Source organism: Fomitiporia mediterranea (assembly GCF_000271605.1).
Source record: "Fomitiporia mediterranea MF3/22 unplaced genomic scaffold FOMMEscaffold_3, whole genome shotgun sequence".
Taxonomy (NCBI): Eukaryota; Fungi; Basidiomycota; class Agaricomycetes; order Hymenochaetales; family Hymenochaetaceae; genus Fomitiporia; species Fomitiporia mediterranea.
The window spans coordinates 1,867,695-1,881,164 of NW_006760388.1; the positions used below are offsets into that span (position 1 = coordinate 1,867,695).

The 13,470-nt window shown below is 48.0% G+C and overlaps 4 protein-coding genes across 4 annotated transcripts; 1 reads left to right on the forward strand and 3 right to left on the reverse strand.

Annotated features, from left to right (window-relative positions):
• Nucleotides 1-161: 161 nt before the first annotated feature.
• On the reverse strand, nt 162-5,803 carry FOMMEDRAFT_145161 (Sec7-domain-containing protein; the record flags this gene model as incomplete). Its single annotated transcript, XM_007263814.1, has 18 exons — nt 5,518-5,803; nt 5,081-5,440; nt 4,712-5,026; nt 4,011-4,657; nt 3,847-3,963; nt 3,758-3,778; nt 3,426-3,710; nt 3,246-3,363; nt 3,107-3,192; nt 2,975-3,052; nt 2,803-2,917; nt 2,333-2,751; nt 1,995-2,281; nt 1,700-1,939; nt 1,527-1,644; nt 1,089-1,465; nt 536-1,028; nt 162-446 (listed from the first exon to the last, which is right to left on the reverse strand). The coding sequence occupies exons 1-18, from the start codon at nt 5,789-5,791 to the stop codon at nt 162-164; spliced, it is 4,635 nt and encodes a 1,544-aa protein (XP_007263876.1). The 5' UTR covers nt 5,792-5,803.
• A 182-nt stretch (nt 5,804-5,985) lies between these two features.
• FOMMEDRAFT_17969 (N-terminal nucleophile aminohydrolase) lies at nt 5,986-7,359 on the reverse strand. The gene is made up of 9 exons (XM_007263815.1): nt 7,328-7,359; nt 7,236-7,273; nt 7,144-7,185; nt 6,961-7,087; nt 6,776-6,900; nt 6,590-6,715; nt 6,355-6,531; nt 6,238-6,298; nt 5,986-6,180 (listed from the first exon to the last, which is right to left on the reverse strand). The coding sequence occupies exons 1-9, from the start codon at nt 7,347-7,349 to the stop codon at nt 6,089-6,091; spliced, it is 810 nt and encodes a 269-aa protein (XP_007263877.1). The 5' UTR covers nt 7,350-7,359; the 3' UTR covers nt 5,986-6,088.
• A 189-nt stretch (nt 7,360-7,548) lies between these two features.
• On the forward strand, nt 7,549-9,967 carry FOMMEDRAFT_26585 (DUF1671-domain-containing protein; the record flags this gene model as incomplete). Its single annotated transcript, XM_007263816.1, has 10 exons — nt 7,549-7,589; nt 7,655-7,764; nt 7,817-7,918; nt 8,070-8,199; nt 8,261-8,473; nt 8,498-8,782; nt 8,837-9,259; nt 9,340-9,438; nt 9,635-9,651; nt 9,828-9,967. 10 exons carry the CDS (start codon nt 7,549-7,551, stop codon nt 9,965-9,967), a joined length of 1,560 nt encoding a protein of 519 aa, XP_007263878.1.
• A 903-nt stretch (nt 9,968-10,870) lies between these two features.
• Nucleotides 10,871-13,454, reverse strand: FOMMEDRAFT_17970 (uncharacterized protein). Its single transcript, XM_007263817.1, has 2 exons — nt 11,899-13,454; nt 10,871-11,842 (listed from the first exon to the last, which is right to left on the reverse strand). Exons 1-2 carry the CDS (start codon nt 13,344-13,346, stop codon nt 11,263-11,265), a joined length of 2,028 nt encoding a protein of 675 aa, XP_007263879.1. The 5' UTR covers nt 13,347-13,454; the 3' UTR covers nt 10,871-11,262.
• Between the last annotated feature and the right edge of the window lie 16 nt (nt 13,455-13,470).

Sequence of the window (13,470 nt, forward strand, 5' to 3'; positions counted from 1 at the left end):
TCGAATTGTCTGTTGGCCTATTTTTATCTCTCCTTGTATTTATGCATAAATAAACGAATGGGAATGATTACGTCAAAGGATCTATTGAGAACTAAGTATTTTAAGAAAAGCAAGGCACAGTATATGACAGGACTATATGGAGAGCACGGGATTTACAGTATCTATGCTTGTGCAGATGGTTCCGAAGGAGTTGCAGCTTCCGGAGCGGGGATTGCTGGTGCCAGCGCTGTCGTAGGAGGAGCAGCTGCAGTAGGTGGCGGCGGCGGTGGCGAGGGGATAACCTCGTCCAGGAATCGAGGAAGGAAACGCTCGATGCGCTCATGCGTGACATCCCAGAGCTCTTTTTGTCGTTTAGTCCTCTTATCTTCGGGCGCAGGAGGGACGAGGATGTCCATTGCGTTCATGACTAGTACGACGTTCTTCAGGGATTCGGGAATAGCTTCGAACTGCGTTTGATTAGGACGTACAAACAAGTCAGCAAAAGGGATTTTTTTCGTTATTTAGAAGCGAGACAATAAAGGTGGAAGGGACTTACGAGTTGGTCTCGTCGATCAGCATTCATCAACCGATCGAGCAAGTCAAGAATCGACATCCACAACTCACGAATCTCCTTCTCCTTCGCTTCATCGTTCACCTCGAGCTGCATGAATACCTTGCACAGCAGGACAGATGCGCGAAGACGCGTCTCAGGCATTCCGCGCGGGTCACGTTTCATAATTTGTGGTTGTAACAAGTTATCCAATAATGGGAATACGACCCGGCTGAACACGGTTTCGGAAGCACCATCGACACCTGGTAGAAGGACCTGTTGGCCCAGAAGGATCCGTTGTAAGTGAATGAGTGCCGTATGTCGGATTTCTCGAGAGGCATTCGTGCATTGTCGGGAGAGCGCACAGATAAGCGGAAGACTACACTGTTTCCAGACTTGCTCTGCCGGAACGTGCTCGCTTTCCGTGAATCGGGGGATAAACTTCTTCAAATCGAAGAGTAGATCGACGGATTGTTTTCCGCGCTGGAGGGCCAGCTCGCTAGATAGCCATTCGTCATTAACTTTATTCTTATACTTCCTTTGACGTTAGATTACTCACAATAACGGAGTTTCCGCCTCTTTCCGCTTATCGTGATGACCTGCATTTTCGACGACGGAACCTGCGGCTGACGCATATTCGTCCAACAAGCCCACCAGACCAGCAAAGTTGTCTGTTGTAACACATTGCTCAGTACCGTCGACAACAAGTGTCGTCAACAGATCGAAGCACTGCCTAGAAGCAGCAGGCTGTTTCATTGACTGGCGCATCAAGGCAATTACTAGGCTCCATTCTGTCTGTGACTTTATAATATCCCTGCGTGTCTTTACAAGTTGTACGACACCAGCGATGATCTGTTCTCCGACAGAATTTGTCACTGTTGCCGGTAAGCTTCCCATCAGGTCGAGAGAAACGTATAGCTGGTCTCGTAGTGCAGGCTAAGAAAAGCAACAGAACGATGAGACAACGGACAGGAGCTCTATATAAGAGTGAGCGTACTTTGTCCGCAATAACAAGTAACAAACGCCATAATCCCGCTATGGCACGCTCAACAAGGAGTATGTTGTAGCTAGTCGCCGAGGAAAGCAAAGCCGACAAATGCTCGTACACAACGGGCCTGTATAGAACTATGAATATACCCTCCTTCTTGTATAAATTGAAATAGCACTCACCATGTCTCATCAATGTATTGAGGAGTTTTGGTGATAATGCTAACCATCATCTCAAGCAAGAAGGCGGATGCGGGATCATAAGAAAGAGACTGAGGTGGTGGCTGGGATTTGCGAGATGGGGTTGGAGAATTCGGTGCGGTTGTATCATCAATTTCTTGTTTGAGCCGCGCAACTGTTCGTTCATGTGCCAATGCCTCGAGCGCTCTGACAGCCCAGACGAGAGCGTCACCTGATAGAGCACTGGGATGCCAGACATGTCAATAATAAGAATAGTAAGATAAGATGGAAAACAGACGGGATTTGTGAATATAACTCCTCAAGCCGACATGCATTTATGCAGTCGATCGTAATTTGCGTGTTCTCAATCTCTGAATCGGTAGCCTCCGGTATCGTCTCAGAGCTTGAGCTGTAGGGCGTCATGAGATACGATGACAGAGCAGAAAGCAGGCCACCGTCTCCCCGAGCTGGACGAGGCTGGGGTACAGTAGCATGCAAGGGTATTTCGCTTATGAATTGTTCCGCTTTGAGCATCGGTCCAGGAAGCAATGAGTGGATAAAAAGGTTCGTAAATATCTCGAAAATCTATTGCGTTCCGTCAATAATAATCACGGAGATATCAATTTGCAAACAAACCTGCGTCCATCCCTCCCTAACAGCATTACCATTGCCATTAATGATGGTGAAAAGTACGACCGCAGCTAGCTGGCCTTTGAAGTTGGTACCAAACTTGATAGAAAGAGAGGATACTGTCACGTCCTGCACATCCTGTCCTTCCACTTCCACAACAGGATAGTGAGGCACCCGCGTAACGAGCGTGTCAGGAACGAGACTCGACACCTGCGAGAGAGAAACGACCACATAGTCAAGGACCTCTGGTAATTGGAAGTGACCGGCCAACGTCGCCACTTGTCTGAAGCCCGTTATAGCACGTTGCACAGTATAGTCATCATCGAAAGTCGTAAAAGCAAAGGCTATGGCAGCAATGACAGATCGCCAGACTGAATTAAACATAGTAAAGTCGAAAGCAGACGAATTGCTCGAATACAGCTTGCCTAACAAAATCGGTCACAAAAGTGTAGAACGCGTAAGGAGGCGGCGCTCACCAGATACTCGGGTTCGGGCTAATAGCTCTTTCCAAGCATAACCAAAGCCAACCTGACCAGTATGCTCCTCTGGCATCACGATCTCTCGTTTCCGGATCGACTCATAAACGTTATTCTTCACAGAAACGACATGTCAAAGAAGTGGCGAAGGATAGCCTCTTACATAACTCACGAGGAACTCAGTTGAGAAATCTTCTCCGTCATTCTGCCCACGGAGGTTCCTTTGATAATCCTCCAGTGTCATTCGTTTCTGATCAGGCGTGAGCTTCATGACAATGACAAGGCATCAGTCACCTGTACTCACGCGGATTTGAGGACTGTGCTGATCTGTGTTTAGCATGATGATCGAGTAGGTCAGGATGTAGACAGCATCCTGTGATTTAATTTCCGCTGGGAATAATCTAAGTCAAGCCCAGGAATAACCGCAACGCTTTGTCACATACCCGGGCCAGTAGCAAAATAGACCTCGGCAAACGTCTCAGTGATACGAGCGATCTGCTGAGACTCTCCAGGCAGGCGGAAACTCTCCAAGAGCTCCCGTAGAGCATCAGCTACTGGTTTCTGCGGGATTTCGCAGACTTAGTAAATGTCCGTCGTCGCAGAAGCAGAGCAGAATGACGTACACCCTTGAAGTCAAACAACTCGATGAATGCTTTTAGGACATCAATATTTTCAGGCCGCGAAAGATAATCTCCCAAGAGCTTCTTGTCAAGCCTCGCGCAACTCTTAAGGAACTTTGCCAGACTTTTCTGCCGACTCACTGTGCCCGACAGATCTGCATATATAAGGCCATTCTCTTCCAGGAATGAGAGTCCGACTTTGGGTTTAGTGTTGAAACGGGATGCGCCTGTTAATACAAGCCGTTTCCGCGCCTTTGATTCCAGTATTTCTTGAGGAGATGGAAGGTCCTACTAGCGGTCAGGATCAAGACTCGATATCAAGTTATAAAACGTACCGGAGACCATGGTCCTTCTTGCTGCAGTTTAAAAAAAGTAGAACGTCAGCATTTGAGCAATACTCGTTAGTCGACATTGATCTACTCACTTGATTTGCCCTATCACACATGCCGTTAATGAATTCGAGTAGTAAATCAAGACACAGAAGTTGTGACGTCTGCTGAGCTAATTCTCGGGGACCTGCAACAGGCAAGCCGTATACTCCCTAAAGATATCGTCAGCAGACGCAGCGAAAATGGATAAGCGATTTACCTTGGTCAAGAAGCTTACAAGCTTCTCGAAGAGGTCTTCACAGTTCACATCACAATCATAATTCATGAAGAGATCGACCATAAATCCTGGGTATCGAGCAATTTGACTCAATGTTTCCAACATAAGCTCCCTCGTCTCGCCCTTTGCCGGAAGAATAGCGGGTCTCGATGGACCAGTGTTCTCCTCGTCCGGCTCGACGAGCGTCGGAGTGGATGCATTAGGTGTGCCAGAGTACGGAGTTCCAGGTCGTGGTGATGCAATGAGACCTTTTTGCTGCGCCATAGTTGCGATTTGTGCCCTTGTAGGCGCAGAAAGGGTGAGGCGGTCAATCGTGAAAGAGAGGAAGAGTTCCTGCTGAAGCTTCAGATGCGTACGCATTGTCTCTAACATAGACGAAATGACGCGCAGTGACATGTATAGGACATTTGGATTGTCTGCTCGAGCAAGTTGGAAGAGATTCTTGCAGCCCTCGTCCTGGATGATGTTCATTAAGGTGGGATACAAGCCTAGCTGAGAACCTGCAACTTCGAAGGCGGTGTTAAGGATACGAAGAGCCGTAAGTCGTGTTGAGTCGGTATGAGTACGGTCGTTTGGATCTAAGATCTTTACGAGCACACGAAGTAATTCAACAATAGACGGCAGCCCATCTTCATGGATATAGTATATCAGCATGTGAACGATTACTTGGGTAGTGTACGCACATTCACTTCTGGGCACTGGAGTTGGTACACGGCTAGGGTCAGCTTTATCCTCTTTCTTAGTCGTGCTCCCTTCGACCAATGTCGCGTTATCCTGCTGAGTAGAAGGATCCAGATTGTTTTGTGCCGCTGTAAAGGGAGCATCGGTCGGAGGATTCTGTCCCGTTTGTACATTCATCGTGAGTTCGTTCTCCGATGAGTCCGTATTTAAGGCCGCTAGTTTTCTTTCTTCTTCCTCAGCGTCGAGTGAATACAGTCGGCTGAATACTTGACGCACGACCGCGTGCATAGTTGATTCGGCATATTTTCGAAGGATTTCTTCCAAACCGAATCCAATTAGCGTTAAGTATGATGGGATGAGAATACACATACCGCTAAGTCTCATTTGGCAGCAGTTTGTCAGAACAGTTTCCAACATCTCGCAAACCTCTACATCGCCGAGAGTACTGCCAGCAGGACCACACATGCACTGCTCAATAACAGCCATGATTCGGTACAGCACCACTTCGTCACCGGACGCGTCGCTCGCCTCAAACTTGCAATTCGACACGGTACTACTGAGCTCCGCAAGAATATGTTCAAGATCGGGAGCGTCAGGCGAAACAAATCCCAGGACGAAGAAAGTATGGATGGCCGCCAGCGCCGCGGAAGTAATAGGACCCGTTGACAATGGAGAACGGATCAACGCGAAGAATGGCGAAAGGAGCGTGGATAGAGGAAAATTTTCGATTTCTTCACGTTAGAACGTTGTTGATAGAATAACATATCAGTTAGTAATATTTAGAACACGTATGTAAACGTGTACATACCTCGGGCATCCAAGACCTCTCTCTTCAGCTCAAGGAAGTTCGCCATGAGCAAGACTTCCTGCTTGGAAGATCCCTGAAGCATATCGGAGCTCCCTCCATGGCGTCTCAGACCCATGCTCGCTGCAAGTGCATCATCCCGAGCGTACAGTGGCGTTTGCGCACTTGCAGCCCATCGGGAGTTCTTGCGCATGGCAGATGTAACGGATAAAATCTCGGAGCATATTACATGCTTTTTGGACACAGAAAGAGCGATTGATGAGGTATTCCCTGCCATCCTAGTTAGTATAACCCCCAGGTAAGAGGAAGTGGTAAGGAGAGTGCAACGAATGGACTGAGATGGATGCGTGTCAAGTTATTTCCCAGTCCTAGTGATCTGCTTTCTATAACGGACCATATATGGCACAGCCACGATTTTTGACCAATTGCAAGCTCAACAGATTCCAGATATTCCAAGTTTGTGTACAAGTTTTGCAATTTATCGCCTGCTAATCAAGAGCTACCTCGACAATGAACTGCTACAGAAAATATTTTCCATTGCAAATGACAAAGATCGGTACAATAATAAGCACATCTATGCATCCGACGGTGGCACGTCTGCTCGTGAGCCCATTGCCGCTTGCCCAGCAGCCGTAGCTGCCAATCTTGTCCGCTTCCGCTCCGCCTCTGCAAAAACGAAGACGTAAGCTCTCAGTATTAATTAGACAAAGCATTGGATCCCACCTGCTTCTTTTTCACGTTCAATCTCAGAGACAATGCTCTCAATCTGGGCAAGATCCAAGTTCTAGAATACACATAAGTTACTGAGATACACAATAATGACCATTGATTATGACATACCGAGACGTTTCCGTAGCCATCCATGACGCTGATCTCGATGTTCTTCGCGCCAGTCTGTACAACTTCCAAGAGACTCTTTACAGTGAGCTTGATGGACTCGTCCCGCGTCATGTCATCTCTGTGGTTCTTCTCGAGGAACTCTCGTACTGTTTTGGATGATCTACCGATAGCATTCGCCTATAAGGAAAGTATTACTTTAAATTAATGTTCGCAACTTCCATCCGAGATCACTTACTTTCCAAGCACTGTAAATTCCACTCGGCTCTGTCATGTAGAGGCGCGGCCTCGAGTCATGGGGATCGAAGCCAATAATAAGGGTGGAAATACCGAATGGCCGTACGCCTCCGGATTGCGTATAGCGCTACCACGGGACACTAGTGAATCGAGAAATCTAACGCTCCTGAATATCGATTATACGTACCTGTTGAATACCCGCGATGTATCGGGTAATGTACTCCACGGTGACTGGATCTTCGACAGTCAGACGATGGCTCTGGCACTCGACGCGCGCCTTGTCAATCAAGACGCGTCCGTCCGCCGTGAGGCCTACGAGACGGCACATAACATTTAGCGGACGATCTCAGAATACCTTACAGACCTACTTACCAGCGTAACCTAGACAAACGTGATCGTCGAGCATAACAACCTTACGAACAGTTCGAGGATCTTGCAGCTGCAGAACGGATTTCTTCTCGACACCCAATACCACGACGTTCTTGCCGCGTACACCGACCTGTGAATGCACCGTAAACAAGTGAAAGCATATTATCACGGATGCACGTCACTCACTGCGCATGTACCCTTCCTGACGGCTTCGAGAGCATATTCTACCTGTATTACTTTATAAGTTGGGTTTACGATGGTACTATAACCCAACATACCTGGAATAGATGCCCATCAGGCGAGAAGACGGTGAGTGCTAAAAGAAATTTGTCAGATTTGACCACGACTTATGTCGTAAACAAGTACCTACCGCGATCGTATGAGCCAGACATGTTCCAGTAGTTCAATAGAGGACAGAAGATTGCAGTAAAGAAGTCGTGTTACGCGTACAGTGTACACAGCGAGTCCAGGACGCGCGGCGCTGTATAAGCACGTGACCAGTGTGGATCCTCCTTAATGACGCGACGGTGCAACCAATTCAGCATGCTGAGTTGCTAACTGCGCCGCTGGCACTTTGCTCTTCTCGCCGCCATGGACGAAGACGACGATGTGGAAATCGTCCAGCCAGTTGAGTGGGTATCCTCCGTATTTATCATACAAAAAGAGCGGCTCTGTTAACTCATTATACCGTCCTTAGTTCTACTGTAGAAATAATCTGTGAGATATGCCGTATTTCCCTCACTAAGGACACTGTCTCGCAGAGACAAGCACACTACGAGGAACACTTCAGTTGTGCTTCCCCGGACCGTCAGTACCACAATTATATATTTCATGGTAGTCCGTAACATTTGTTTTTCAGAGCTACAGTCGGAATCTCCAGAAGTCATTGATATCTCGAGTTCGGCGGATACAAGCCGTCAGGAGGGTCAATCACCTAACACGACCAAGCAATCCGAGAACAGTACGGCGGAAAATGCACCACAACCTCCCATAGGAAAACAGAACGTTTTTTGGCATCATTCACAAGCCACATCTCCACCTTCCAACTTTACGCCTGGTTCGAATAGTATTTCAGCGCAATTTGTTCCCATTGCCTAACTTGTCGTATATAGGTCTTATACCCCTGCTAAAGCAAGCTCTGTTAAAGTCGCATGCGAAGGGACAAACAGTTCGAGCAGCTCTATGCTATGAGGGCATGGTCCACGTGGGCACTGAACGATGGGATTTAGGCTGGGGTTGCGGGTGAGGATCACTAACATGACTAATTATTTTGATGTCAAATTCAGAAACTAACACAATGTAGTTACCGAAACTTCCTCATGGCGTGCACAGCCCTCATGGATCAACAAGTGCAGCCTCTATACTTTCCTGCGCTGGATTATCCTTCACCTCCAGGCGTCCGCAATCTCCAGCAATGGATTGAAGACGCTTGGAAGAGTGGGTACGATCCTGAAGGCGCAGCTGATCTGAAGAACAAGCTTGTCGGAACAAAGAAATGGATAGGAACCGCCGAACTGTACGTCGCCTTCCTCTCACGTAGCATTCCAAGCCGGCTCGTGGACTTTCCGCACGTTGAATCGAATGCGGATGCCGTTCTGCGATGGATCGTTACCTACTTCTCGGAACCCTCTCATGACGCTCGCGACATGAGGCACCGTGCAAGGGTAAAGACGACAGTAGATGAAGCTCTACGAGGGGCGAGTCCTGTCATAGTCACGGATCGTATGCCACTCATCCTCCAGCATAAGGGCCACTCGCGTACGATCGTCGGGTACGAACGTACGAAAGATGGCTCAACCAACCTCTTGTGTTTCGATCCTTCACGGTAAGATGTTATCTTCATTCCTTTTCGTGGGACTACCTAAGTTTCTATGTCCAGACGTCCCAAGGCATGGGCTCGTTCTGCCGCTATTGCTCGCCTAGCTGCGAAAGCGTCGCAGGTAGCGCCGGTACAGCCCCAAGAGGATAACCACCACCACTTCCATGGTATCTCTACCTCAAAGATCATGAATGCCGTGTTACACCCTCGAAAGCATAAGCAAAAGGAGTCGATCCTTGCTAATACCAAGAAGCGACGATCTGAAGAGGACATTGGACGTAATCTAAAGCGCGTAAGAGGTGGTCTACACATGTCAGACGGTTCGAAGGGCAAGAACAAGGAGGTCATCGAGATATCAGATGACGAGGTATTTGAGGTTGAGCAGGCTCCTCGACCGTCAAATTCTACTCCTAAAGCAACGCTTCGGGATACCGAATATGCCAGCATGCTTGAGTTCTTTCGACTGAGGCCAAAGAAGGTTGGGTAAGTCGGATTTAAATCATCTCCGACACACCTGTCTTTCGATGTTCCTCAGTTCATGCTGACCTCATGCATCTCTTCAGTCTGAAAGATCGTTATCAGATTTTATATTTCCCACTTGGGGACCTGCTTACAGACCAAGAACGTTGGGCACGTAGAATAGTTACAAGTGAAGTCGTAAAGTGAGGCGGAGCATTGAAATTAGTAGCGTAGCAGACATTGTATTATTATATTCCTTTTGGTTTTCTCTTTAATGCGTCCGTCCTCTTCTGGTTATTTGTAGCTTGTATCCATAAATTTCTCTGGATTTCCGCATTGCAGCCATTTATTCACAAAGCACATTAATTCTCACGACTAGTACAATAATTTGATGCATAGGATTTTGGACGGATCATGTATGCGTAGTATTCATCTCTGGTATTTTTCTCCTGCATGTCATGTATTCTTTGCATTACAGTATTCGAAGAAATACAAATACCTTCTAACTAATTTTTTTACAAAGTATAACACCACTAACATTGGTCATATAGGCTCACTTATGTAGCATAACGTTACTGAGAGGGGAAAATAGATTGGGAACAATTTATTTTTCAAGATGCATCCGATTCCGAAATGAACTTTACCACCTCAAATCCTCGTCCCTCGGACCCTTCCGGCTGGTCAATCATTCATTCAATAGAACAGATCTCATTTGAAGAAAGAAACCTGTGATTCTAACTAACTAATTGCTAGTCTGATTAAATGATGAGATGTCCCTTTCTCTCTACCCCGTCCGAGCTCATCGCCGTGCGCCCAATCTCATCAACACAAACGAAGCGCGTTTTTGATAGCAGCGTTGCACGTTCCTTTTCGTTCGTTCGAGAGCCGGTCTGTGATCGAACATGATCGAGACTTAGTCGGTCGGTAATCTAGGCTATCTTCATCAGGGTGATGGATCTCATTACTCATGCTGTGCATCAATGTACTGGGGTATTCACTCACTCAAAGGGATGCAGCGAGCTAGTTCCGGTAGAGGGCTTTAGGATTTTTTATTTTTTGTTGTATATATCCTAACTTTAGATACAGACTCGGAACTTAGAAAAGAATCACTAAGAGCAGCTATATGTAGACCTTCTTATAAAAAGACAATATGCTATATAATCAACCCTTCATTCTTCCACTGACCTTCACACAATTGAAAATAAGACTGTCAATTGCTGTCGATTCCCACCCAAAGTGACAAGGAACTAATGAAATTAGCGTGCGTGAATGTATTACATGTATTTCACACACTTCCATCCCCCCTCTGTTATTGTTATTGTTCTTGACCCGCCAGCTCCTCCGAGTCCGAGTCATTCATTTGCACTAATATTAGTAGTTTCGGATCTTAATACTTACTACATTTTGATCGAAGTCAAAGCATCGGATAATAAACTTCCTCCCCAAACCCTGTTGTTACATATATTACATTAATCATTGCTCTGTGGGTGCTCTTCCGACGACGGAAAGGCGTAATTGTCCTGCTCTGGAGTCAGACTGCTGCACTCCTTGAAGACGGCCGTCATCACATTCCTGCAAAGGTCCAGGGCTAGCAAAGCTAAATAAGTTTGCAAAGTCTTTTTCGACTGTTATTCGTGGGCTTTGTACTACGTAAGACATTCATTCATCTGTGGTTATCGTAGAGTGCGTAGAGTAAAGTGATGAGGTCGTAAGGTGAAAGAAAACAACGGAGTATTAGCGTAGCGTATACAGTCCGTTTAGAAAGTTTACCAAGATCATAGGAAGGATGAATAAGGAGAAAAAATAAACAAAGGAAAAAGAAAAGGATAGAAAGGGCAACAGATGTAAGAAAGGAGAGTGGTATGATTAAACAGGTAACGGGGAATCAGAACGGCCATTACTGGTGACAAAGAAAAACAACCCCAAGTTAACAGGCAGAACACGGAAACCAGCCCGAAGAAACATAGTTTGGGCATAAGAAAAACAAAATCGTAGCAAGAAACAAAACTCAAAAACCGAGAAATCACTTAGATATAATTACCAGGAGGCTTCGCCCTCCCCCTCAACTGCGACGCATTCGGCATCTTCGTCTTCTGCGTCTCAAGATCAACATGCCCGGCTCTCCGCTCCCGTTTCGATGATGCACTCGACGAAGCATTCGAACCATGCGAATCTGTCGAGAGCGTCTTCATCTTTACAACATTATTCCCCGAGATAGCTCGAGATTCGTGGGTGGGGAGTACGATAGGTATGTCAACACTTTGCATGGCCGGACTAACGTCTACGCTCATACTCTCCCCGCCCTTCCCACTCTTCGTGTTCGAACCTGTTGTAGACTCGCAGAGAGTGTGTGTGCTGTGTATACTTGACCGCCCGACTTCTTCGCCTGCTAGTGGGACTTGTCCTGCGAGTTCCTCGTCACAGAGTCGCATGAGGTCGCCTAGTCCGAGGTAGGCTGCTTCGTCACGAAGGTCGAGGAGTGCTTCTAGACGAGCGGTTGCGAAGGAATGTCGCGCGGCTGGGAAGAGACGTGCGCCGTAGGGTAGCATCCCGCCCGGATGGGATGTTAGGTGAGGTGCGCGAAGATACGCAATAATATGTGCATATCTAAAATAAATAAATGAGTGAAGTGAGCTTCTTAATAGGAAACAAGAGCGACGTACGGTGTACCCGGCCTATCCAAAAATACATGCATCATAGACGTTGCATCTGCTTTGCGCTTAATCTTTCGCGGCTTGATAATCCCCGTCGACGTAAGATGGTCCTGGAATAACGAATTGAAACCTGCATAGTTGCTCTCGTCCTCCGAGTCCTCGAACTCGCTGTGTTGAGAGTACACGGAACCCGCATCGCCGTTCACGTTTTCGTCCTCGCTAAGTGATGTTTGCGCAGCCCCATTCGTCGCTCCGGTCGAGGAGACAAGTTCGCTGAGATGCTTTGCGAGGTGAGAAGGCCGAGAGGTGAGCGTCTTCAGCGTCGTCTTGTACGTAGTCTCGCCCGTCTCCAGAACGACGATAATCTTGCTAGGATTTACTTTATGCATGTTCGCGGGGAGGTTAGACATAAGCAGCATCCCAAACGGAGGCTGAGGAAGGGCAGTGGCAAGGTCAAGAGGAAGCTGGGGCGCAGCAGCGAAACACTCGCTTTCAACCCGCACTTGCGCTTCAGAAAAGGATGAGAAATGCGACTCAGGTCGTACAGCGGCCTCCGGTCCAGACTTTCGTTGCTGGAGCTGGAGTGGTGCTGTTGTTGTCTCAGCTTCGTCTGTTGCCGCATTGAAATACTCGGCGGGATTGGGATTGGATCTCGGTCGATCAACAGAGGGTGATCGTGCCTGATACACAAGCTCTTCGGCGGGGAGTTCTTGATTAGATTGTGCGAGAGGCGACCCTCTTCGGTTCTTTACGGAGGAGCCCTGCGAGCGCTGATCAGGCAGGACAGGGCGCAAGCCGCGACTACCGCTCGCCTGGCTGGTTCCGCTAGCATTTGATTCTGCTGAACGTCTTGGCTGAGGCCAGTCTCCTCTTTGTTGTTGTAGCCCACGTGTTTGCATTGTAGGTGAGGTCGGACTTGTTGACTGAGGGAGAGGTGGCAATGGCGGACTTTGTAGGGACTGCTGGTCGAACTCGAGGTCTTCCTCCTCGACCGTCGCAGGCTGCTGTCTGTGGAACTGGTTTAAATGCGAAGGCGCCGATGCGGCCGCGGGTGAATTGCGGTATCCGCCCTTTTGCGCAGAGAGTGCGAGAGCCTCTTGGGGCGTGCCAACGACGATTGCGCCCGAACCGAGAGGGGCTAGCCGTGTGGATGGCAAGCTATCTGCGGAGCCATTTAGTTTGGGCTCTGAGATATAGACTGGGCGTGGTTGTTCATCAGCTCCGTCATTCGCACGCGAGCTATTCGAATGTGCGCGACGATGTACGTGACCGTGGACAGCCTGTACGTTCTCCTGTATGCGCTCCTTGAGGGAGTCTTTGAACCGTGACATTGTGTTCTGGAGGGACGGGCGGCGAGTCTTGTAGACCGGCCTGATAGGAGGAGAATGTGCGGGCGAAGGGAAAGGCTGAGCAATTGGAGAAGATATGGAATGGGACTTGTGGTGTGCAAGGGACATGATTGCAGTTGACAGTGATTTTGTAGTGGCAAAGTAGAGCTGAAAGAGGGTGCTGAGCGGGCAACAGAGAGCACAGGTAGAGTTGGGGAGGTGATGGTGGGATGCAAAGGAAGACGGGGAGCGG

What these genes read in the sequence shown, in the direction of transcription:
- FOMMEDRAFT_17969 (XM_007263815.1), bottom strand. Translation starts at nt 7,349, where the DNA reads ATGTCTGGCTCATACGATCGCG. An exon ending in TCAGGAAGGGTACATGCGCA is followed by an intron (nt 7,088 to 7,143) that starts GTGAGTGACGTG and finishes GTGCATTCACAG; the next exon opens with GTCGGTGTACGCGGCAAGAA. An exon ending in ATGGCTACGGAAACGTCTCG is followed by an intron (nt 6,299 to 6,354) that starts GTATGTCATAAT and finishes TGTGTATTCTAG; the next exon opens with AACTTGGATCTTGCCCAGAT.
- FOMMEDRAFT_17970 (XM_007263817.1), bottom strand. Translation starts at nt 13,346, where the DNA reads ATGTCCCTTGCACACCACAAGTCCCATTCCATATCTTCTCCAATTGCT. An exon ending in TTGGATAGGCCGGGTACACC is followed by an intron (nt 11,843 to 11,898) that starts GTACGTCGCTCT and finishes TATTTATTTTAG; the next exon opens with ATATGCACATATTATTGCGT.